The following is a 26,632-nucleotide window of genomic DNA, read 5'->3' on the forward strand; positions in this document are numbered from 1 at the left end:
GGCTAGAGATTGGGGCGTGGCATGAAGTAATAGGTAAGAAGTAGGTCAAGGATTCATGTGGGTGTGGTCATCTGTGAAAGGGGTGGGGTCTCAGAAACAGCAGCAGGTCTGAGGAACAGATGCCAGGGCTGAAGGTGAGTCCAGGTTCACCAGAATCAGAAGCTTCCTTAAAGGTGATTGATGTAGGGGGTGTGCAAAGTGGTGAACAAAACAGCCAAAAAAATAATCAATTATCATTATGCAGCTTGACTTTGGACAGAGTTCATGTTTGTGAGTGTGAGTGTGGCTCAAGGACGCCGAATAACTACTGAGTACTTACTCAATCTCCATCCATCTGTTCTCTGACAGATGTGGTGAGCATCTTCAGAGGAGCTCGGACCGTCCCGTGGATAAGGCACTGAGTGCTTCAACAGCATTTGTAATGCAGGATATTCCTCATGCCAAGCGTGTCAGCTGAACTAAAACTCGTCTTTTAGAGCTGAGATCATAAGAAAGCTTCCTTCATCGTGACAAGAGAAGAGATGCTGCTGTCTGTCCTTTGAAAGATTCTATCCATCCATCTCTTGCAAAATTATAAACACCTCTGCGCATGAATATGTCAGGACCTGGAGGAGAAAACATCGCCAACTTCAGCTCCTGAAAGCCTTGAAGCTCATTCTGACCGAGAACACGAGGCTACAAAGCTGATTCTTTGATGTGAACGGACAGTGAAGATCGGGCATCACAGACACCCTGACACCTGATTCATTCAGAGTCATGCGAACAGACACGAAGCAGAAGAGCTTCTGAAGCACAGAGCTGAGTGTGTGTTTGTTTGGAACATGCTGCAGCCTGGATCAGTGTGTGTGTCTGTTTAATGAGGCGCTTCAAGGCTGACCTGTGTGAGAAGACATGGGTCACTGTCCAGAACAGACAGACAATAATGTCGCTGAGATTGTCAATCCTGCTCATGTCAGCTTACACAAGGAGTTTTTACAGGTATATTTATCTAAAGCAACAAACAGTGAAGCTCTTAAGAGCCGTAACAAGAATAAAAAACCCATCATGAACTCCCAACATCCAGTATTTCAGCAGTCCACTTAAAAACATTTCCTTTTATTCTGATGACAGATTTAGACACTAGAAGATATATTCATGCTACTGAGCATGCATACGTTTCTGATTTTTCTTTCTGTTCTAAAATAAAACTGTCCTGACATATGAATTAAAGAACAACTAAGCATTAAGCCACTTCCACTGCCTTTGTGTAGAGCTTAATTGTAGGAAAATCAGCTTGAAGAAACTGTACACAAGGATATTTACGTAAATATTGATACGTGATATGACAAATGCATACATGATGATACATTTATGATGAAATGGTATCAAAAACCACAAACCTAGCATAAACAATGAACTTCTATGAAAAGTGTCTGATTTATTCAGAGCATGTTCTGTAGTTTAAGCAGCTCCTTTAACTGACACAGACACAAAGAGAATGGAGTATTTGTGAAGGTGTGTGTGTGCAGCGGACACAGAAACAGCAGCTCGACACGAGGAGGAATATCAAGACTAAGAGAGAGAAAGTGAAAAGCGGACAGGACTACAGGAAATGCTGGGTGAGATTACAGATGTGTGTGTGTGAGAGCTGAGAACAGATGACAGATCTACTGACCCCATCAGGACCCTATCAGACCACATTAGCACTGACCAGAGCTTCTCAGTGTACTGCTACGAAAAGCAGAATAATCTCTCTCTGTCTCTCACACTTTTCTGCACCATTCACTGCTGAGACTTAAGAAGATTACAGCGGCAGCAACAAGACGGGAGTATAACCTCAATCATTTAATATCTTAATCCTACCATAATTGGCAAATTTAAAACTATCAATGAAATGGTTAAATGGCAGCAGTTATCTCTTGATGCCGCTGTGGACCTGATCTGCTCAGGAATCCTCAGAACTCACATCGATGAGAGATGGAGTAACTCTAATAGTATTAATTAATTAGTCTGAACTCTTAATGTTGCGATTGTTTTTCCTTTAATTTGAATAGAACGACTAAAAGACTTTAATTCACATGAGACAATATTTTATGTGCAATAAAAAACAGAGAACATAAATGTTAAAACTGAGAAATTTTACACTTCTATCCATTAAATGAACTAATGCCTTCCACAGGTCTCAAAATAGATTGTGGGGATACTTTAAAAACAAAGTTAAACAAGACTCACTTAAAAAAATGAGGACCTATGAAGTGTTTCAAAGTGGAAAGGTATGCTTCCCTCCAGACAACATCTATTTCAGGTTAAAACCTGTGTAATCGTGTAGAAGCTCTCTCTCATGTCCTAAATATCAAGTCAGTTTATTCTATAAAGCTTTATTTGTTACAGATTGTTTGAATGCAGCTAAAATAAAGATTGCTTCGTAAAATTCACCAGTAATGAAATCAATTGAGTTTCAGCTGTAAAGCAGCCCTAGAGAAGACTACAGAGTCATCATTCAGATCTGATTATTCTCATCTGATGGTGTCAGGGTGGATAAATCAATATTACTGATTATTAATAGTCTTAACATAAACTGAGCAAGTGATTGGTGTCAGTGACATCTGTCAGAGAACTTCAGATGAAGAACTGCATGACTTATCTCTCGGTGGTAAACACAGGCCTGTCTGTCCATTAATCTCACTCTCACACTCTTCTCTCCATCCTTTCTTCTCTCAGAGGCTCACGTCGTTTGTTCTCGTGGTTATCCGCTCCTCTCCTCCCCGCCAGGATTAGAGAGGATGTTTCTTAAAAGAAACAAAGCGCTCCATCTCTGGGCTTGTCATATTGCTCCATATTTCACAGCTGCTGAGGAAAGGCAGTGAATGAAAGCAGATGTTTCCACGTGGCCTTTGATCAGGAGAGATCAGCAGTTACATGTTCACAGGAATCTCCAGAGCTGACGGGGAACAGCATGAACATGGTCAGGACGACGGCGACGACACACATCAACATCATTATCATTCTGTGCTGCTGCGGCATGCAAGTGTGCAAACCATAAAACAGACCACTGGAGCCACGTCACAAACACAGGTGTGCAGAAGAAGCACACACACACACACACACACCACGCCGGTACAGCGAAGGACAGGATTTCTACATACACCGTGGTACTAAATTAATCTCATATTCATATACCATAGAAATTGCTGCTGTTTGCAAGACAAATTTGCTCCAAGACTCGGGGCATGTTACAAAGATTTATTAAAGAAAGCAGCACAACTTCCAAACTCATCCAACAACAAACAGAAGGACTGAGACAGTAGTAGTGACCTCTGATGGAAGATGAAGGACAGTAGAAAGTGAAGCAGACATTAGAGTGAGATTCTTCTGTCTAGACGTCTTTTCATCTCGCCGTCGAGGATTTAGAGCTGCTGCAGGCATGGAGCAGTGTTTACTCTCTCTGTCTGGAGAAGCCGGAGGAGGACGGGGTTTCCCCCCAAGGCCTGAGAACCAGGGGCTTTATCTTCTGCTAGACTCCAGAGAGAGTACCGCGTGTAGAGACAAACCTCTTCAGTGCTGCTTAGCGTGCGGAAGACAAACTCAATCCCCCGCTGCTCGGGTCCAGAGGCAGAATCAGCACAAGACCTGACCGTCACACACACGAGGAGACAGCAGCAGTCACTCATGTCGTTACACACACACTGAACACCTCTGAACATCAGACCAAACACAGTCTGAACCTCAAGAACTGAGATGCTGTTTTTATCAGTGAAAGTCTAATCAGATGAAAGGATGTTAAATCTTTAATCCTACGAACAGCTAAACTTAACAACTACCTTACTATAAATAAGCAGAAAATTGAGTTTATTGAAGAAAAACTGATTTCACTTTTTTTTTATTTTAATTAGAGGGCCATTCCGCATTGTGGTGTATTAAAGCAGATAAAACCATATAAAAATTAAGACAGGCAACACTGCTAACACTTCATTTTAAGGTGTCTAATTAGATACTTAGTAGTAACCATTGTACTTACATGAAAGAAAATGCACTTAAAGTTAAAGAACAGCCTGCTATGTAGACGTAACAGGCATCTAGTGTTACACACACGTTACAGACCGAGTCTGTTACACTACTACTTGTACACTTAAGTACAATCTAGACACAAGTAGCCTGTGTCTGTCTAATATTAATTATAATTGTAATGTAATTAGAAAGGTATTACACGTGTGTCCTTGTGGGTTAAATCAAACTAAACTGTACAGTATAGATACACATGAAGCACACTTAAATATAATCTTGCTACACTTTATGTTAAGTAGCTTATGTCTACATGTGACAATCTTTTGGTTAAATAAGGATCCGTGAAACACGTGTGTAACAGTAGCAGCTTATTACATCTACAAAATTAGAAACGGTAATTACAGGCCGCTCCATACCTTAGTTACATGGTAAGTACCTTTCGTTTCATGCAAGTATAACGGCTAATACTAAGTACTTAATGAGGTATTTACTCTGTATTATGGACACCTTAAAAAGTGTTACTGAAACATTAAAATATGATAAACACCATAAACACAATCAAGCCTAGGAAAATAAAAAAAAGGCTGTTGCCTACTTTCACTGTATAAGAGCAGCTTGCTAAACATCTCGCTGTGTTCCACAGAAGACAGAATCTCATACAGGTCTGAATAACATGAGAGTAACAAGCTTATGATTGAGCCATCGATATGATGAACGCTGAGTAATATATCATGGTTAAAATGTCTGTAAAACCAAAGCGTCAAGCCCTCATTGTTTGTGATGATAAAGGTTTGTTAGTGTGTCCTGTCTTTATGAAAGACATAACTCAACTGCAGATATATGATCTACTGATGGTGATCCCACATGTACTTCATGACCTGCACGTCTGTCTGTGTGTGTGTGTGTGTGTGTGTGTGTGTGTGTGTGTGTGTGTGTGTGTGTGTGTGTGTGTGTGTGTGTGCATGTGTGTGTGTGCGTGAGACTGATCCAGCTGAATTAACAGATGGTGAGGAATGAGATGGATGGATGAATTTTATGAGAGTCAGAACAGGAGAAAAGCAGATCCTCCTGCCATTTTGTCACATTGTAAAAGGACAGCTGAAAATGAGCTTCTCTGTGAGAAACATCAGGGTGTTTGAGGATACAGTGAGAGCTAGGGATGAAGAGCAGACATCACCGCTGAGAATGAACTGTGGTCTGGGCTCATCACTACACCCAAACTCCACTGTCCTCACAAGCTTCTCCAAAACATGAGGATTCAATCGTCTTTAAAAGGAATTAATTCTCAAGCTGCTCTGATCCACGCAATGAAAATATCACAAAGCTTTATAACCATTCATCACTGCCCTACAGGTTTATAGAGTGAGTAAACGCCCCCCTCAGGAGTGAAAAGACATCAGAGAAAGCTCAACTCAATCGAGTTTATACTTCAGTTCACTTTCATTGCTATCATGTCAATATTATAAACTAAATTCTGCAGATGAAACAAAAACATAACGAGAAGTGAAATGCTGTTTCAGTGCTGTCAGATTGGATCTGTAAGAGTTTTTATAATAGATCATCATCATCACAGTTGGACCAGAATCTGACTTCACCATAATGTCTGCCTGGAAATAAGATGAAGCTGAACCCATGTGGGATTAAACTAGATTAAAGGAATAGTTCACCCCAAAATGACTCATCTGAAGCCATCATAGGTGCATATGACTTTCTTCTTTTAGATGAACACAGTCTGAGTCTTTTTAAAAATGCATCCTGGCTCTTCCGAGCTTGGTAATGCTGGTGGATAGCATTATTTTGAAGCTCCATAAATCAGATATATATATATATATATATATATATATATATATATATATATATATATATATATATGACTGAGCGCCGACTGACTTCTGACTCGACGTAGAGTTGTATGAGTCGTCAGAAAATAGTCAGTAATTTACATTATAATTTTTAAACTAGAAATATTTTAGCTGGAAAGAACCAGGATACATTTTTAAACTCAGAATGTGTTCGTCTGAAAGACTAAAGTCACATACACATAGGATGGCTTCGGGGTGAGTAAAATATGGGCTCATTTTCATTTCTGGGTGAAATATTCCTTTAAATCCACATTTGCCAGCTTCTTAAATGTGTAAAAGCAAAGAGATGCATGTTTAAACACACACTGTGCTGCTGAGATAAGGACCGGGATTCTGCTCTCAAACACACCGCTGGACACTGAGGCATTCTGGGAGAATCTGCAAATGAAGTTTACATTCCTCTAGGGTCCTTTTAGAAAACAAACGTATGTCTCCCTTTGCCACAGTGTACATATTAATGACCTGAGCTTCATTTAAAACGTGTTCACTGCTAAAGCACATGTTGAGTCTGACAGCGGGAATCAAAGCATTTGAGGTTATTCTAATCATCATTTAACCGACAGATGTCAATCATCTCGCTCTGTTGGATATTTTTCTAGGCAGCAGCATCAAGGCACGTTTAACAGCAATAAATGTATAGTTCACCTTCAATTCAAATAACCTATATGATTTTCTTCTAATTAAAGAAGACATATTGCTGAGTTTCACTGCATGGGCTAAACAAAACCATTCTTCAAAGCATCTTCACAGAAGAAAGTCAGTCCTACGACACTGGAAGTAATTGTGAAAGTGTTGTGGATTAATCACTTAATAATGACTTGTGAGCTCATTCATAGCACAGACTCAAAACAGAGCGATAGCATGAGATCTGGCCTGAGCTCACACATCAAAGATCAGCGCCAGCGTCTCCGGAGCTCCACACACACCGGACATCATCAGGACTGCCTGCAGCGGATCGATCGATCCATGACAGACCCACAATCCCCTGCTTTCATCTGCTCGGATCAGACTCCTAAAGGAGCGGAGAGATTCATTTTCACTGGATACACAAACGCAGCCTGGACATCACACCAACAAGAAACACCAGCAGTGTGTGTCTCAGACTCTGTATCTGACAGACTCCGCTGCATGGTGTTTATTTTCAGACAAAAGCAGATGCTTTGTGATGTGCTCCTTTAGATTGTCTCAATAGAAACAGTCTTCAAAGACGACTCGCAGCAGAGGCTCCATAATGAAATCTTACTTAATAACAGCATTTGCAAATCCCAACAATATTGCATGATGAATGCGGCTGTATTGATGTTCTCGTGGACGGCCGCGGGACCAAGCGCACAATGAAGTCTTAAAATCACAGGCTGCCATTAAGTCATAGCTCAACAAAAGGCGTAATCCGGCTGTGAAAGAGTCTGCGGAGCTGTTTGAGAAGACGATTATGCCGTTGTGTAAGTGGACTAGTTATAGGGAGCTTTGGCATGAAAGGCTTGTTAACCGAGGCTCCAGATGTGTTTGCCCACCCACAAACTCAACATGCAAAGCAGCAGATAAAGAGGATGAGAGGTCATATTAGTCACATTAATACAACATAAACAAAAGTCCAGCAACGTCAGATGCATTAGAGCTATAAGAAAGCATATGAAACACATCAGAGCTCTGAGATGCTCTCTGCATGTATAACTACTGGACAGCACATGAACAACAGCTCTACTGTTGAATCTACTGCAGTTGTGCGACTAGATAACCTAATCCTTTTTTTTTTTTTAAATTATTCAATAGAGGCAATGACACTGAAATGCGCTGCAACAAGTAAAAAAAAAAAAGGTGCATAAAACAACATTATTTCAATCAATACTGAGTATTACACATGCAGCTCTGTGTAGCTTTGTTTTTCTGTTTATCACTCTGTTGTTTAAAGCGATTAAATATAACTTAATTCCCTCCACATTTATCATATTATCTATGAAACGAATCTGTCTAATTTGACTGTTGATCTTTCGCTTTTAATCTAAAAAATGGCAACGCGGCTGCAGTGCGTTAGCATTCGTTAGCCGCTTAGCATACCAGACGAGTTTCTATTTCTGTTTTTTGGAAGCTCATCAAACAACAGTGGTAAGTAAATCTTCCATTATTCACGGTGAGTAAACGGCTTCTCCTTGCATCATCACCTGCACCGCTTGCCACATGTATAGTTTATCTGTCTCTGTCGGCGATCAGGGGTTCACGTGTGATACATGCAGGGAAATATCTAGGCTGACAGAGAAGGTTTTAGAATTAGAGACACTTTAACTGAGGACAGTAAGAATGCGAGGGCTGTAGACAATGTTTTGGATGCAACTACTTCAGCAAATCATGTACATTGTTCGGCTTTAGAGCCCGTGCAGCAGGCAGCTGACTGTAAGGTGCACTAGACGTGGGTCAAAACACCGCTCTTCAGGTCCGATCAGAACATCAACCAGGTTCTCCTCCCTCAGTGACACACCCACTGAGAAACCTCAGGAAAGTTGGTGATTTTATTGTATGGAAGGTGAAATAGACCGGGAGCCAGAGCGCCTGACATCTAGGCAAATTTAAAAGTGCTGGCTAATGCTAAACGTAAATTCAGTATAATTGTTATTCACATCGGTGCTAATGATGTTCAACTTTGCCAGTGAGACTGTGTCTGTTCTCCAAACTACAAAATACAGAGAACATCCAAATCAAATTTAAAGCAACAATTTAATTGATGTTAAACAAATAAAAACTGTTCATAATGCAGAGAAGCAAATGAAAAAAAAATGGCTTACTAAATATCAGGTCCCTTTCTACGGAAGGATTTATATAAATGATTTAGAATAGATAGAAACTAGATTTGCTTTGTTTGACAGAAATCTGGCTAAGACTAGACAAATACATTGCTTTAAATGAGTCTACTCCTCCTTTATAGATTATTTCTATAAAAACAAGTCACGTTTAAAAGGTAAAGGGGGAGGTGTTGCTATAATTTATAATAATATTCTCAGTATTTCTCAGACGGCAGGCTTTAAGTATAACTAGTTTGTCATGGTGCTGCATATAACACTATCTAGAGAAACACGTGTTAGAGATAAATCCCTTGTCATGTTTATACATGTTTATAGTACGTCTGGCTGCAAATAAAGTCTTAATAGTTGACCATTTTAATATCCATGCTGATAATAATAACGATGAATTAGGATCAGCATTCTTAGACATTCTGAACTCTGTTGGGGTTAGACAACACGTGTCAGGACATACTTCTTTATAAGTATTCTTTATAAGTATGATAGAACCATCACTTCCACCACAAAAAAGTGCTTTGCAAGTAATCTTCCTGATTTATCTTAATTCCTTAGCACATCCAATAGTGCTGAAAAATTTGACAATATAACAGAAACTATGTATTCTCTCTTTAGATACAGTGTCTCAAAAAACTGAAGATGAAAGAAAACAATCTGACTCAAAATAGAAAAAAAACAAAACAGAGGTATTTTGTATAGCCTGGCAGAAAAGTACTCAATCGTACAGAAAGATCTGATTATTTCTTGTCTCTTTTAGAAAAAAACAAACATAATCCCAGGTATTTATTTAATACAGTTACAAAATTAATGAAAAATAAAGCATCAGCAGGTGCTGACATTCCCCAAGATCACAGCAGTAATGACTTTATAAGCTACTTTACTTTAAAGATCCATACTATCAGAGATCAAATTGTACCCATGCAGTCGTCAGGTACAGCATCGCATCAGATCCCCTGAGGAACCATTCCAGGAGAGGAAGGATATATTAGAAGACAGGAAGAATTGTACAAACTTGTTAAATCATCTAAAACAACAACATGTATGTTAGAGGGTGCAGGTTAAGGCTTAGCATTTTTTTCAGCCTTGGGTGACGCGGTATTTTGATTAGTCTCCATTAGCTATTCTGTTGACTAAAACTTTATTTATTGATTATTAATATGCATAGCTAAGATGCACTTCTATCTCATTTTGTTCATCTGCATGATACAATAGCATTTTATTCTGAATGTTTCTCATTTATTCACAAAACGCATCATGTGAACAAACACGGACTGAATAACTAGTTGTCAAGCAGAAAATCATTTGGACTCTGAAGAGCTGTAAAATCACACCGATGCTGATTCTCACTGTAGATTCTCTCATCAGCTCACGGTCTCAGAGAAACCAGAGAGAGATTGCGCACTAAGACAACAACCCACACATCTTTAAAACCCTGCCGGACGAGGAATGTTCCTTCAAACGAGCAGAAACAGGGACAGAGACGGGATACACTCACCTCTTCTATTGTCTTACGATAACAAGGCAGCACTTCCAGACATCTAGAGAGCATCACACAAAGATTAATGTCCAAGAGACAAACGAAAGCCCTTTGAATCCAATAACATCACTGTGACACACAGAAAGTGTGTAGCGTAACAGCAAAACGCCTGAAGCTTCATCATCTGTATCTGTGAGTCAGTCTGCTGTCGGACAGAAGGAGTCATGAGATTCATCTGTAGCTGCTCCAGAGCGTCCAGCAGCACACGGCAGAGAGGCACAGGACATTCAATCCATAAAACACATCATACAAACAGCTGCCACCATGCTTCTATGAGAGAAATCAGAGCCCACAATGTTTCTACACTGACTGAATGAAACGCTCACAAAACATTGGAGACCCTGGACCACAAAACCAGTCATATGGTTCAGTTTTTTTAAAAAATACATTTTTAAAATCACTAAGCTCCTAAAACCTACTGCTAGTGGTGTGAGAGGTTGTGAATTCTATATTATTTCTAAAGCATGTTGAAATACAACCTTTACTGGTCAAAATGTTGTACAAAGTAAAAAAAAAAAATGCAATAAAAGCAAGTAAATACATTATGAATACATGAATTTAAAGCACACGAAAAAAAGCCTTTTGGACCATTTGAAGATGAGAGACGGAAGAGAAAGATAACCCAACATACAAAGAACTACAATAGTCAAGGTGTGAGTATATGTTTAATTTAAGTTTAACTGAACAGATGAAGAAAACTATTTTATTAGTTTGTCTAATTAGAGACTTATTAAGGTGGAAACTGAGGAAAGAAGTGCAGGTCAATAGGTTTCCACCTGAATGCTCTTTGGCCCAAATTGAATGATTTGGGTTTTATTGTCATTGAGAAACATAAAATGATGTATATGTTCCCAGAGGTAGAAAACACAGAAAAAAAATAACAAAAATCGACCCTTGGGGTAAACCACAAGCAAGTTGAGTCATAAACTAACATTAAATCTTCTATTTCCATGAAGTCAAAAATTTACCTCAAAGCTATCGACACTAATGCCACAGCGTCATCAGCATCTGTAGTCAATAAAATATCAATAAAAAGCTGTAGAAGCACAGAATCACTGCTCTGCACAAAGCCACAGTGAAAGATGACAGACATGGGATTGTTTAGCAAATATTGTTGCAACTGAATGAAATTTTTTTTCAAGAATTTTAGATAACAGAAAATTAGAGATATATAATCTACAGTTTCTGCATCTAGTGATTTTTTATTTTTTGAATAATCACTAGATGCAGAAACTGTAGATTATAAAATGTGCTTGAAAAAAAATGATAATAAGAATATCAACATGCCTAATAATTATGCACACGGTCTAAATCTACGGTATGTTCAGAACTGAAGGTGAATCTGCAACAGCTGATATTTATGTGGAGAAAAGTAGCTTGGACATACTGCTAAACATCTCTTTTTACAGGTTTGTAATGACAGAAGTGTGAGTGAATGCTGGCAGCTCAAGGGATCGAAATCAGTTTCTGACTGATATCTCAGACTCCCCCTTGAGAAAATAATGAGTTATATAAAACAAGAACACTACTTGATTAATAAAGCCTTTGCACTCACTCATGTAAATCTAATAGGTCATTATTTAATTGCACTAATTAATTACTAAATTAATTCAACCACTCACTATTTCTGATTTGAAATCAAAGATTACCGATCCAATTAAAAAGTCTTAAGAACAAAGCCAGCTGTGATTAAAACAAACCTCCACGAGAACGAATGAAGGAGCATCTCAGTGTTTGAGCTTCTGATAGATCTGTTGATTTGATCCGAATCGACTCGACTAATCAAGAGACACACACTGAGGTCAATCACAACGTGTCCATCAGACTCTGGATTCATCCAGCTGAGATCGCTGTGGGTTCATAAACAAGCTTAAAAATAAACTGCTGCTGAAACAATGACACCTTAAAAACAAAGGAAGCAGCGTCAGATGAGAAGACAGACACATGTCTGTGTGAGGATCAGCAGACGTGTGTGTGTGTGTGTGTGTGTGTGTTTCTCCGCTGATCTGCTCTTTATTGTAGCGAAACACAAAGCCGGATGCGAGCGACCCGCTCCAGAGCTCAGAGAGGTGCTGCTCGTCCCGACCCGAGAGCCGCTCGCACACAGCATTGTACGCCGCTCAATAGCCTTTGACTGTGACTGATGGGCCTTGTTCACTGCCATCTGCTGCAGAGAGATCACATAAATCACTGGCCAAACACCAGCCCCTGCCTTCATTATACATCTGTACACGGAATCAGCCTCTTCATGTCCCTTCACTGCACACACACACACATGCGCACGCGCGCGCACACACACACACACACACACACACACACACACACACACACGCACACACACACACACATGTGCGCGCGCACACACACACGCGCACAAACACACACGCACACACACACACACACACGCGCACACACACACACGTACTTACATTTGTGGTTTAGTGGACTTGAATGGTTTTTATACTGTACAAAGCGTATTTTCTATCATCCTACACCAACCCTACCCCTTCCTGGAAACTACTGGCATTTTTTGAATTTCGCAAAACACTGTTTAGTATGTTTTTTTTAAGCCTTTTGTTTTATTAAGGCACAGGAAGTGTCCTCATGTAGTACCCATGTTATTATACACATAATTATCCTCATAAACCACAAATGCCACTACACACACACACACACACACTCACTGTACTACAAATACAAATATTAATATCACATTCAAATTAGCAAGCTCCTGAGCAACCGATTTACTTTTTTTATAATAACGTGTCCTATGGTGTGACAGCAGAAATGTAAAAGAAAACAAAACAAGACAAAAAAACCCTTCTAACACTGAAGATAAACCTCTTTTTTAATGCTATTTAGAACTCAAAGAATAAAGATGTCATTTTCTCTCATTATTTGTGTTACATTTTTTTCATAGGACACCGCCTAATTTTGATTTGTCAACTACCCACAAACTATCTTTTTTTACTATTTTTAGTGAGGACATCTCATAGACTTCCAATGTTTTTATCTCCTCCTAAACAACCCTCATAGAAACATGTGCAAAACCATAGATTCAAATAAAAACATGATATTCAGGTCACTGTCATCACAATAATCAGTCGTGATACGTCACAATCTTTCCTCACAAGTACACACACACACACACACACACACACACACACAGTGAATGTAACCCAGAATATTCATGTGCTGAAAACAAGGAGCTAGATCAGTCAACCTTCAGCGCAGACGCTGTAACCACAACCAGAAACAATCATTACAATCCCCAAAAACAATAAACCTGTGGTTTACTGCCATGTTCGTTTATCAGGGTTTGTGCTGATGTTTCCCTGATACCAGCAAACTAAACACAAAAACAGAAAATAAATCTCCAAAAATCACGCACGCACACATGGTTTACTGAGAACAAGTGAGAATGACATTAAAACCTCCAGCAACAAAAGCAAGGGTCATTTCTGTCTGCCTCCTCCTGCTCTGAACGGCTGTAATTACGGCTTTCTGAGGTTAGTGTAATTACTTCATTCACAGCACAGGATATTAGCATAGCTAAGAGAGCAATTTATTCAGCGTGGCAGGAAACACGTGTGTGTGTGTGTGTGTGTGTGTGTGTGTGTTATTGTGGGGATGAGTTATCCAGATCTGACAGATAAACCCCAGCCTCAAGAAAACAGCATTTCTGAGAATGTCTGAAACTCTGTGACATCACATTTTATGGAAATGACATCACTGTCTATGATGTCACTTCCACCAGCATTGAGCACACTATTCCTCTCATCAAACTATCATGTTGACATCATGCAAAACGCGTCAAATTAATAATTGTGAGCCATTAGAATCAGTCATTTTATTCCAAAAACAACTGAAATCACTGGAGATGATGTAACGACTCAGATATTAGTGATATTGTTAGAGTATTCACATATAAATATATAATGAATGTGTGTGTGTGTGTGTGTGTGTGTGTGTGTGTGTGTGTGTGTCTGACTGCAGCTAAACAGACTCAACAGGGACCTAAAATTCTGCCAAACACAAAGGGTCACTGCTTTAACAAAATTATTGGGAAACAGAGTATACTGTGTTTTTAGTACCTACCTCCAGTCAGAGATGTGTTCTGGGGTCCTACACCACAACAGCACTCTGATAATCAACAATACAGACTTAAACTTAAACACAGAGGATTCTGGGAACCAAGTTAACTGAGGATTTACTGACTATTAATAGGTGTATATATATATATATTAATAATAACAGCTAGAAGCTGCAAATAAAAAATACACAATATGTTACTGTGTTCTTATTATATTTTTAGCAAAGTAAAAACAACACACACGTGAAGAGAGGTCTGTGAACAAGCCTCAGTAATCATGAGCATGTGTAATTCCTGTACCAACGACTGCCCGCGGGGCTGGGGGCGGGGATACATTATGCAAATGAGCCTGATCTGAGGCCAGTGGTCTTTGATGCATGCAAATTTAAATCAAAATCATCACAGGCCTCATGAGCTCAGACTGAAGCAAAACACACAACACACTGCAATACAATCTGATCGTCACACACTTCATCACACACACATCATCATCCCTGCATACATGACACTGAACTTCATGTGGACCCTTCTGAGGTGATCCACACCTTCACACAGACTCGTGTTCAGACTCAAACTGATGACATGAGCTTCACATCATGTTTAACTGTGGTTTTCTGCATTAGGAGCTCATCAGCCGGCGTGACCTTTGACCTGCGTTCAGAGCAGCGTCCTGATGAGTGTGACGTGATGCCGCTCATCCTCATTTAATTACACTCAGTCCTAGCAGATCTTGTTTATGAGTCAGACACACTTTAGCAATCTAGCGTCTGAGCCAGCGGTGTGCTGAGAGTCCGAGAGAGACGACTGATCCTTCATTTCATCTCAGACACAAGAATCCACACTAAAACTATTATTAACTACTACTATTAGGCCGTCTTCCCAAGATCCCGTCCCTTCAGAAGAGCGACTGTGTTTATGGTGAGATTCACAGGTTTCCTGTAAAGTCATGTTCATCCTGTCATACAGTAGCTTTAGCTGTACTTATTAATTCTGCACTTCCTATATATATACACACACACAAAATAATTATTATCAAAACATTATACAGATAACTGATTAAATGTCAGTATATGTACACTGCTGGCTGATTGATGCATTATCTACACATAAAACACAGATCAACATCCACCGGAGCAGTAAAAAAGCAACATTTATAGAAGCATTCAGAGGCTGATGTGGTTTTGATGGGTTTCTGCGACAGAGCCACATGAGCTCAAACTTTAATAATGATGTCATTAAAAAAAACGGCACGTCAACGCTGCCGTTTAATCTACATCCTAGCTTTAGTTTAATAATGCACACACTAAATAGAATAAAATAAATCTCTTACCTTGTGGTCGTAAGGGTTGTAGGAGTGGAAGAGGGCAGAAAGCTCTTTGGTTCTTTGCTTCTTCTGTAAAAGAGAAAAACAACAATAATACACCAATGTTAATTAAGTGAAGAAAAAACTGAAGACACAAATCCTGTCAGTGAACTCTGAAGGCCAAATCCAATGATGTGAAGACATCAGACAGCGTAATGAAGAACAAGCACTCGAAGGAAAGAAAATGAGGACATTTGCCCTCAAGACCTCTCTGTTTCTTGCTGAAGTGCCCATACAAGCACATACGTCCCCAATTTATAATGAAATGCAAACGCTGAGCATTGAGGAGATTTTAATGCAGCCACGAGTTAAAGAAAAGTTGATTGTGAGCGATTGTGCAGCGTCTAGCTGATGAGACGCCATATTTCACAGTCAATATAGAGTAATATAAACATCACGAAAACAGTGCAGGTGTGTAAAGACCAACATTTTAGATTATGGATGTAAGACTCAATTAAACTAGTAAATGATGTCCCCATCCAAGACTACAACAGACTGAAGACAATCAACAGGACAGAGGAACACTACACACTGTATATAAAAAAAAGCTGTTTTAACCTGAAATTATTTGTTACCCTGCTTCCTTTTTAGTTAACATTTTTTTAAACTAAAATATTCCAGTTGTCACTTAAATTAACATAAAGTAACTTAAACTTAAACATTACACACATTCGGGACTCTTAACCACTCACTATGTCAAATAAACAACATTTAAAATCTGTGAGAAATTATTAAACACCATTATTTCATTTAGGTTGGTTGGTTACTATTTTTTTTTTTTAAGCATAAACTGCTTTAGAACGACACAAAATACTTCAGATCAGCTACTTATCAGTTTCACACTAGAATCTGTGTGTTTTTTCTGTTTAATAATGAGCTGATATTCTAATAATAACAACCAACAGCGGAAGCTGAACATCTCGGAATTCCTTTTTTCATCTGCTTTGGGTGAAACCAGAAATGTCACCAACGTATTCCTACAAACCATAAAAACTTCACTTGAGCTCCGTCAAAGACACAGTAATGAAACCCTCCTTAACCTCTGATATAACAGATCACAGATGAAGAGAGCTCAGTGACTCTCTGTGTGTCTCCACAGATCCTCAGATAATCAGACCCGGAGGAGGCAGAAGCTCAGGGTTATGAGCTGGATGAGCTCCGTAACACCCGACTCAGACTCCAGCCATATTCACAATTATCTCAATCAGTGCTGGAGTGATCTCCTTTCCTGCAGCACATCTTCTGGATCTGATTCAGACCGAGAGAGAGCGAGAGAGGTTAGAGAGGTCTAATATAACCAACCCAGTGGTCTTCAGAGAATACGCTCAACCCTCCTCAAATCACACATCTTCATTCTGGGAAAAATAGTAGCCAAAATTTGATAAAAAAAGATGAACCCCAGAGTGACCTTGAGAGACTCAATATTTCAGTCTATTTGGGCCGGTGTCCTGAGATTACACCGGCCCCAAGGCAGCAGGTCGAGGTGAAAAATCATCTGGATAAGCCAAGGAACCACTTTTTCCCCTTTATTTGAAGTCGTCACTCAGCCTCACAGATGACGGCCGGGGCAAGAAGAATAAAGGTCACTGCAGGGTCTTCAACGGTTTCCATTTGACTCAAGCAGGTCTAAATGAGACAATCGTGTCTTGTGATGCTGAATCAATACATTTTCATACAGCTCCTCCTCCACTGGACCATCGAATGGATTTCTGAACGGAGCAGTTGGAGGTTTCTGTCAGAAGTGACCGGTTATGGCAAGGCTACACTGTAAAAAAAAAAAAAAAAAACTAAGGTAAAAACCTGTTAAATTCCTGTAAAATAAATTGACATTCCCTTTCGAAATTGCATTTCAAATTTTGCTCCAATTGTATGTTTTTTATATTAATAACTGTAAACTGAAATTACGGTATTTAACTGTAATTTTAACTTAAAACCATAAAGCCTAAAATGTTGTCTCAATATTTTTATGACTGAATTCCGCAACCACAGCTGCTGTTTTCCCACTGTATTTTTTTCTTTTTATACAGTGTAGTTTAGAAACAGTTAACTGGAGCTGTGACAGGAATCTGCTGAGTGTGTTGGGAGTCCTTCTCGTTTCTCAACACTGCATTTCTATAAATATTCAACAGTAGAAGATCATGATCACGATCGTGTGCAGCTTGGCTTTGTGCAAAGACTGAAAACATCTCCAGCAGATGGAGAACATATAGAAGCATGTTGCTATTCATAAATCCAAACTGAGCACGCATCTGTCACCGCAAACAATGATGAAGGATAGCAACTCGTATACTGTCCATCTGCTCAGCTCACAAACAGACACATCAGTGATATAATGAACACAAGCTCCTGAGAATCAGTCCTGCAGAGAAAACCAGCGGCATGCAACAGAACACCCGGTTAGAAACACTCCATCCCATCATGCATTGCGTGAAACCACACTGCTGTGAAATAACAGAAGTTGTAATTTGATTTATTATGTGTTCATGCAACCCAAAGCTCAGATGCACATTTATACCTGTATTTGGCAGATGATTTTATCTAAAGTGAGTTACTGTGCATTCACTCTACATTTCTTTGTCTTATCTAACATCAGATAATGTCATGTGATAATAAAGTGAACTTCTGTTTGAGACCGTTGCTAACTGTTCCATATACATGAAAGAAGAGTATTTTACTTGCCCGACCAGATATCAAATCTGATTAAATCTAACTGCACTGAAATTTCAATGAGAACGGTTCTGATTCCTTCGGGGAAGGTAAATGGAGATTAATAAGATCACGCAGCTTGTGAGATAATCTTGTGGACAAATCAATACAAATTAACACAACTGCATGTATGTTTTATATTTATAACATGACACGACCAAGAAAGGGAAGTACACACACTATGTATATTAATTCCTGAATTTATCATACTTAAAGGAATAGTTCACCCAAAAATGAAAATTACAGCATTTTTTTACTCACCCACAAGCCATCCTAGGAGTAAGTTAGTTTCATTGGATATGCCCAATTCTCAGAGCTTCATAATCATGCCTGTTATCCACAAGCATTACCAATGATTTTTGTGAACAGTATGCTAATTAATTACAATGTGAGACCCAATCTTGAGCTCTCTCCTCCACAGGAAGTGCAGTGATGTCACATGCCTTTCTCAGGATCTGCCGCTTCACCCTCATCAATCCCTCTGACACAGACCAGAAAGGAAGGATAACAAGCTAGCTGTCGATCTGGAGGGAGAGGTGACTGAAAACCAGCTGAATGATTTGGAAATGATTCTGGCTCAAGTGTGATCGACTCTAGCTTGGTGTGCTCCAGTTTTCTCCATGAAGCAGGCATCGGTAGCTCCAGGCCTTTCCCATCTGTCTTTGTTTTAAGATGAATTTGTTTTCACATGTGCTGGGTATTCCTCACGATCCCTGTACAAAACCGGTAGAAGCTTTGAATCCAAATCCCCTTAACTTTGACGGGAGGACGCCGTCTTAATTTCCCCAGGTTAAAGACGAGGCGCTGAGGCAGACGAGCTGTCAAGGTAAACACCTGTCCGGCTGGTAAGAGCAGCATTCCAGGAGATCATGCCAATTTATCTCCGCTAACCCTTCCCTCGCGCGGGAGTAATTATGCCGGTCTGAGGCTCCCAGTTTTTCCAGCTCGGCCCGAGCGAGCGTCCGCCGCTGATAACGCCAGGACATCCATTACACTCCCAAACCATTCATCACACGATGCCGGCTGCTGCGAGACGGGCTAAACGTGCCCCAGACAGACATCTGGATGAGTTATTAATGCACCGTCCTGCCAGCTCACCATCTCTGAAGGGTCTGGGAGAGGGATGCAAGCAGGTGCCAGGTGGGTCTGGGACATCCCAGAAGACTAGAGCTGCAGGCCTTGACCCCGCTGTGGAGGGGATCTGTTCCTCCGCTCTAGAGAGAAAAACCCATCTGAGAGCTCCATCACAAACACCACCATGACGTGCCACTATACCTGCCCCTGAAAGTCAACGACTCCGGAGCCCAAACCTAGTGTGAATTTTGTCAGCTTTTTTTCAGTCCTACTCTTAGTCTTTGTTAGTTTATATCACATTTAGTCAATCTTATTCTATTTAGATTTAGTCAGGTTTTAGTGGATTAAAAAAATATATTAAAGTGATACTTGTGTAGAAGAGGCGTGCACAGCCGTTGGCGATTACTTTTTTTGACTAATATAGATTTATTTTTTGTTTTGTACATTTTAGTCTCATCTTAGTCAAGGAAAAAAAAACCACGTGTCAAACACTTTTCATCATAGTTTTCCTGGAGCCTCTGTGAGACTAAATCCAAAACAGAGACATTTGTTTTTAGTCTGATGGGTATGTGTATAGTAGAACCAGCACCAATCCCCATGTGTGACGCTGTTCTTCCTCTAACAGTTTGAGCTTCATTAGTCAGTATAATTGTTTCAGTGGGGTCTAATCGCTAAGAAACTCCATAAGGCCGTCACATCTGGGAGACGTCTGACTACAGCTGCATTACATAATGAAGAGTAATTGACAGGAAGATTCACATTTAGCAGTCATCTGGAAGCATTTGTTTGACAGGTAAAGCTGATGGACTGGTGCGGTTACACCACAAACAGGTCACACATTTGATATTATTACACTTTAAGAATAAACACAAGCTGTCCATTATGCAATCACCTAAAATACTCAATTTTCCTGCTTTCTACTAAATCTTTACAGAATCAAATGTTATTCCAGAGGGTTCACAAACAAATACTGTAACAATACTGCATATACTAATACTAATGCTACTATTTCTATTAATGATAATAATAATACTTAACGAACAACTTTGATTTATTATCTCATAGGATTATGAGTAATGATCAATTGCATTAATTTACTAAATTAAATGAATATGTTTTGCTTAATGATATGTGCAGATCCCTTTGTCGGTTTGCACTCGTCTGTTTGTTCTTTTCGGTCATAATAAATGGACTTGTTAACATCTCACCACGTGAGCTGGGACCTGCTCCATCTTGGCCGCTGAGTCCCGGTCGTGGGTAGAACTGGTTGATAAAGAGGCTGGGAAAGCGGTACTGCCTCACGAGCTCCATCGTCTGCTCGAAGTCCTCCTCCGTCTCTCCTGGGAAACCACAGATGATGTCCGTGGCAATAGTGATGCCTGGAACCCTACGGGACACACACAAGAGACAGGCTGTGAAGATGAATACACACAAGAAGATCCAATACAACATTTAGACCGGTGTGTGAAAACACGATGCAGTCAGTGAATGAGACTGTGTCTGCTCTCACACACTTCTTATTAGCAGCCTCAACTACCTCAATAAGCATCAACTACCGGCCTCGCTCCGATTAAATTAGGATCTCCTTAAAGAATCCGTTCATTGATTTCTGTTTGCATGTGCTCTGTGATCATTGATCTTTAACCAACAGGAAATAAATCAGTCTGGAAGATGGCTTCCGAGCGAGTGGCTCTATTGACAGGAAGTTCAGTGTGGTCAGTACTAGACTCGTTCGTCATGTGACAACTTCTAAAACATGGCTGGCCTATAAAGGCCCATCAGCCTATAAAATGCCTGAATGCTGAAGAGGAGGTCAGATGAGTTTAACAATTCTGAAAAATAAAATATACATGTGTTTACAAAATTGTAAATAAAATAAAATAGAAGAAATATAGAAGAACAACAAAATTTTTTTTTTTTTTTTTTTAGACAATGAGCTTTGTATAAATCGACAGACTGAAGATGAAAATAATGTGCAAAATTTGTGTTTTTACTTGACGTGTGGAGTGAATTATTGTGCCATTCAATGAAACGTAACCACTCTACTTCCTGTATTCATTAAGACCACCATAACGCACACTCTTAACTATACTAGAGTTTCCTTTTCTGGCAGATAACTCCGACCTGATATAGTTGAAGTGTTGGCCTTCATTAAAAGGGTCATATGATGCAATGTCAAGTTTTCCTTTCTCTTAGGAGTGTTGCAAGCTGTTAGTGGATAGATAAGATCACCGAACTAAAACTAAAGTCTCAAAACCTAAGATATATTCTTTACATCACAGAGTGGGGGGTTTTTTTTTTTTTTTTTACTTTGTGCTTCCAGGAGAAATCAGTGTTGAAGGTGTAAAGTCATTGCCCACTAATTTTACTATTGTTGTGTCGTGAAGTGTAGTTTTAAGTTATTCAGGCGAGAATGTAGTTGTTTAAAACTCAAATCTGTAGTTCATATATAAAGACCGCCGGGCGCTCAGAGCTCGTGTATCCACTCACAGCAGCCTCAAGCTCGGCTAGCTCTTCCCACATTTGCCGCTGGCTCTGACGTCTCTGTGGTGATAAAACACGAGATATGATTTGTTTTGGGTAACATTATATTTAACAGGCATTCGGGTCTCATGCCTATTTTATTTGTTCCTGGTCATATAGTTCTGGATAAGCACAAAGTTATATTTAAATTGATATATTTATTTTTAACTTGCTCAAAGTACAGCCATTAGCCCACGGGATGAGCCAAAATACACACACTTGATTCACTAGAACAAGGCAGTATTTAATACTGTTTAAGGATTTTCAATGACAAAACATTTTTAATTTCCAACAACAAAACAAGGCAGTTGTTATTTGAAGCATTTAACTAATCTAGAAAGTGACTATCTTGGTTATCAAGTAATCCTGATTGTTGTAATATTAAGTAATCATAATGTGATATGCTTATACATAACACGAATATAACCCACCTATATTATGTATCATAACGAAACCTGAAGGATGCCACCGACCTGGTGACGTTTAATTTTACTAAGTGATTCAACGACTTTTAAATCCATATGATTTTAATATTTGGCCACATGCAAACTCAAGAGCAAGAGAAATATGTTGATGTGTTCTGCTGTGATGGCATGGCTTTTTAAATTATTTACCTGACAAATCTAGTCAGATAACACACAACATTTTCAGATAAATCTTAAGCAAGCAACCTGAACTCACAGCATACGCCGAGAGGAGTTTATGGACCAAGCATCAGACTTTATGCGCGTTCCATAACAAAAAACAAACAATCCGAACAATATTTCAAAGCACTATTAAATGTTTTACCACAAAATCAACTTCTCTGATATCGTAGGCTGAAACAGCTCTGTATTTAGCTCTGTGTTTCAGACACACACTGACACTGAAAACGTTCCATCACAAGAAGGATATCTGGCCGAGAATGAAAAAAGAAAGAAGAGAGCAAACTGAAGAACAGCAAAACCAATAAGTAAACATTCTTGTATCGAACACTTATGTACTCAAATATGCCTTCATCCTTTACACCTTGTAACGTCCTGAGATTTATTACTGCTAGTGTCGGTTTATTCTGGTCTTGTCAGCTCCTTTCATCCATGGGACACAAAGAAAAGGTCTGGTCATTTCTGGTCATCATGTGAATGAGTAGAGTCTTCAAAAAAATAACACAAAAGCATCATGAAGCTATCAAGTGTGGAGATCTATGTCTTTCTTTGCATCACCAAAGATGAACCAGAGGCAGAGATGGTACTGACAAGTTCATTTAAAAATGAACAAGAAAAATCCTTGAAAACTTTTTTTGACAAGACGCTGTTCTTGATATGACACATTTCGGGCATTAGGTTCTGCTGGACCAAGCGCACACAGCCCTGCTAGTTCAGGATATAATTGATATAATTGATCTGAACATCTCAGGATGACAATAATGCACTTCTAATTCTGCTAACTCCTCATCTTCCAGTCTGGAGTGAAGAAGCCTAGATAGCTCATCAGCGAGCACTGCACTACAGAGCCAGTGTGACGACTGCTTCCTCGAAATACATTATATTCCGCAGCTCTTCAGCCTCTCCATCCTTCTGTGGAGAAAAGCAGACTAAAGAAAAGAAGAAAGCGAATGACTGAATTGGATCCTCTAAAGCGAGCAGACTCTTTCGCCCTCTGCTATCCCACAATGGTTGCCTGTGTGTGCTGGCAGATGGAGGCCCTTTGATGCTTTGTTGGCTTGTTGGACATGATTGCACTCCACTCTGTTTTTTTGGGGTTATTAGAAAGCATCGCTCCCGGGTCACGGTCACAGCCCACAGCAGCTCCGGTCCCTCACATGAGCGCTGTGTAGTCAGTTACAGCCAAGCGCACGCCCCAGACCTGAACTACAAAACACTGACATGAAAGGCCGGGGTCTCGGCCTGGAGGAGATCCAGAAGTGCAAATGTTGCAAAGCTGTTAATGACATGCATTGAAGGAATATAAATAGCTGCTGCCACAGGAACTGCTTTCACAATGACCGTCCTAGAAGCTTGAATAGTACATGTTGGCAAACAAACACGGCCTTGTTTGTAAATCAGCCACCCAATCAGAAAGACACACACCAACCAAGCGGACCCAGATTGTTTGGCCATTTTAGGTGAACCATGACGCCAAAAGAGATCGAGAACATTTAACAGCAAGTAGCGAGAGTGACAAGTGGTACATCGAGTAGTATGTGCATTAACAAGCCTCTAAATGTCCAAAGGCCACACAAAACAACAGAGAAGTGCACAAATAATGGCTTTAGCACACAACAAAGGGCAGATTTCTCAGGAAGAAGCAATGCAGCCGAGCAACCTCAGTAACAGAAACTCAACTCTCAGCAGAATCAAATGAAAAGAAGCAGGAGACCCGAGACTTGCTCTCTTCTGCTCGGCCTGCAGCTTCTATTCAGGACAAACGGTAATAGGAGCTTCATGAAGCCCAGAGAGGTCTGTTATGTGTTTTGGGGTCAAGGTTTGGTGAATGGGTAAAACAGTTTCTCCAGTATCTCTCAGCCTATCAATCTCTTATGCCAGAACCTTTTGGCCCCTGTTCCTGCACTGGATCCAATTACAGTCTGACACAAAGCTGGAAGAAGCTCATCCTCGTGGCTGGAGCTCCATTACCCTGGGTCAATCGCAGGTTTCTCAAAAAGCACTGCATGAGGCTCCTATAAATACATCAATATCTTTCTTCACTGTGTTTGTGTATTGAGAGTGCTGTGACAGAGCAGTGTAGACTTGAGCAGGACCAGCAGATCACACAAAGCAAGCTCCTGTGCATCAGACCTAAAGAAGGGTGATCTGCCCAGGTCACTCCTGACAGTGTTACATCAATGCTTGGCAATTTGCATAGAATCACAATCGTAATGCAAGTAATAACTCTTTCAAAATATGAAAGAAATAAATGCAAACAGGACCATCTTGGATTTTAGGACTCATTCTATAGTATAGCCTTTCATACACTTTTCAATAACGCATGTCAAAAACCTTTTAGTGCAAAGAGTTGGGAGTGTTTGAATGGAAGGCATGAGATCCTGGATGAATCTAGATCCTAGTGTTGTCTTACATGCTGTCTCTCCATGAGAGCGTCATGTTAGACTGAGCCAGGACAATAGAAAAAGACATGAGCAGAGCTGGAACTTATCAAATTCATCTACTCCAGCATACAAGAGTGGTCCTTCGACTAACTTCCCTTCAGATAATGAGAGCAAACGACAGAATTCACCATTCAAACACACTGCCTTTCACTTCCCGTGTTTACACTTCATTCCTACCTGCACTTAAACTCTCCATGAGAACGTTTCCCAGCGGGGCTTAAATCCATTTAATTAAAAGCTACTGGATATCGCCAAACTTTGAATTAGATTGGCAAGTATGGGGTTAGAAGGCTTTATGAGAAGAATTCACTCTCAGCAGTGAATTATTCTAATTTCTTTGTTTGCGGAGGCCAGCGTAATATCCTTCTCCAGGCGTGAAGCTGCTTTCAGAGCTGTGTATTTACACAACAGATGTACGCGGCGCCGGGATGAAATGAAGGCGCAAACAACAGGACGACTCAGCTAAAATAAAAGGAGCAGGGATAAAAGGAGACGAGGCAATCTGTGAAGGTAAACATGTACTCATTCATGCAGTATAGCAGGACTCTCCATCTGTGGGCCGCTAGCGTCCAGCGTCTCTGGAGCTGGAAAAGAGCTGGGGGTGCTGTCCTGTAGCTATAATTTGTATTTCAAATTTGTATTTATTGATAATTGTATTTATTATTTCTAAGCTCTCTCTGGGGCCTGAAATGGAGGATTTTTGGTCAACACTGCTAGTTTTGTGCTGGCACTTTGGATTTATTGAATCATTTATATCAGATGATTTGTTCAATTAGAACCAAGACAGTGACTGAACCATTGAATTACTGGCTCACTTAATTGGCTGAAATACAAATTAATTCAAGGAAACACTGTGTTGCTTTACACTTTTGTATGAAATTATTAGCATATTTATATGCTAATGTTCCGAAAGGTACATAGCAAAACTGCATTACAGTAGCCCTTCATCGTTCACTGAATGCTTTTGGACTCTGTTTCTGTTTGTTTTTTGCAAAGTAAGTCACATACTTGATAATGTCTTATATAGTCCCTCACAGTCACACATACAGCACAATGACATTATATCAGGGAAAGTCAAACCTTTTGTTGTCTTTTTTCATAAAGAACATCAATTGTTGCGCTTGAACCTTTTCTGCGTGAAAAATGACTTCAGCTAGTGTGCGGTTTTTTTACAGTATACAGTTACATCTCACTTTGTATTAAGTTCCCCTAATTCCTGTGCACCTGTACACAGTAACTAGATGTGTGTGTATTATGTAACCACAGTGTATAGCACACACTGGTACATACTATCTACAGCTGTAATATTTCAGTAACTACACCCCTGAATGGTATGCAAGTATGTGGGTATGTAAGTACAAATGTGTAACAGGACATTTTCACTTCATTAAGTACTTAAGTAACATATATAGGTACATTTTGTAACAACCGTATGTATAAGAGTAATGCATGCGGAACAGTTTGCTCCGGGCTGGAGATGAGTATGTTCAGGGATGTGTAAAGTGTGAGGAGCTGGATCTGGAGTAACACCGGTGTACTTACAGGGTAACTCCTCAGGAACTGTTCTAATATAAAGTGTAACATTCTGGACACCAACAACACTTTATATG

General features: G+C 39.8%; 1 protein-coding gene across 1 annotated transcript in view; it reads right to left on the minus strand.

Annotated features, from left to right (window-relative positions):
• Nucleotides 1-26,632, minus strand: part of cdkal1 (CDK5 regulatory subunit associated protein 1-like 1) — a 176,699-nt gene that overhangs the window by 22,965 nt on the left and 127,102 nt on the right. The window contains 3 exon segments of the mRNA XM_043261055.1: nt 15,599-15,661; nt 20,620-20,656; nt 20,658-20,798. Of these exon segments, the coding sequence (XP_043116990.1) occupies nt 15,599-15,661; nt 20,620-20,656; nt 20,658-20,798 (241 nt within the window).

The sequence above is a fragment of the Puntigrus tetrazona genome, chromosome 16 (assembly GCF_018831695.1).
Source record: "Puntigrus tetrazona isolate hp1 chromosome 16, ASM1883169v1, whole genome shotgun sequence".
Taxonomy (NCBI): Eukaryota; Metazoa; Chordata; class Actinopteri; order Cypriniformes; family Cyprinidae; genus Puntigrus; species Puntigrus tetrazona.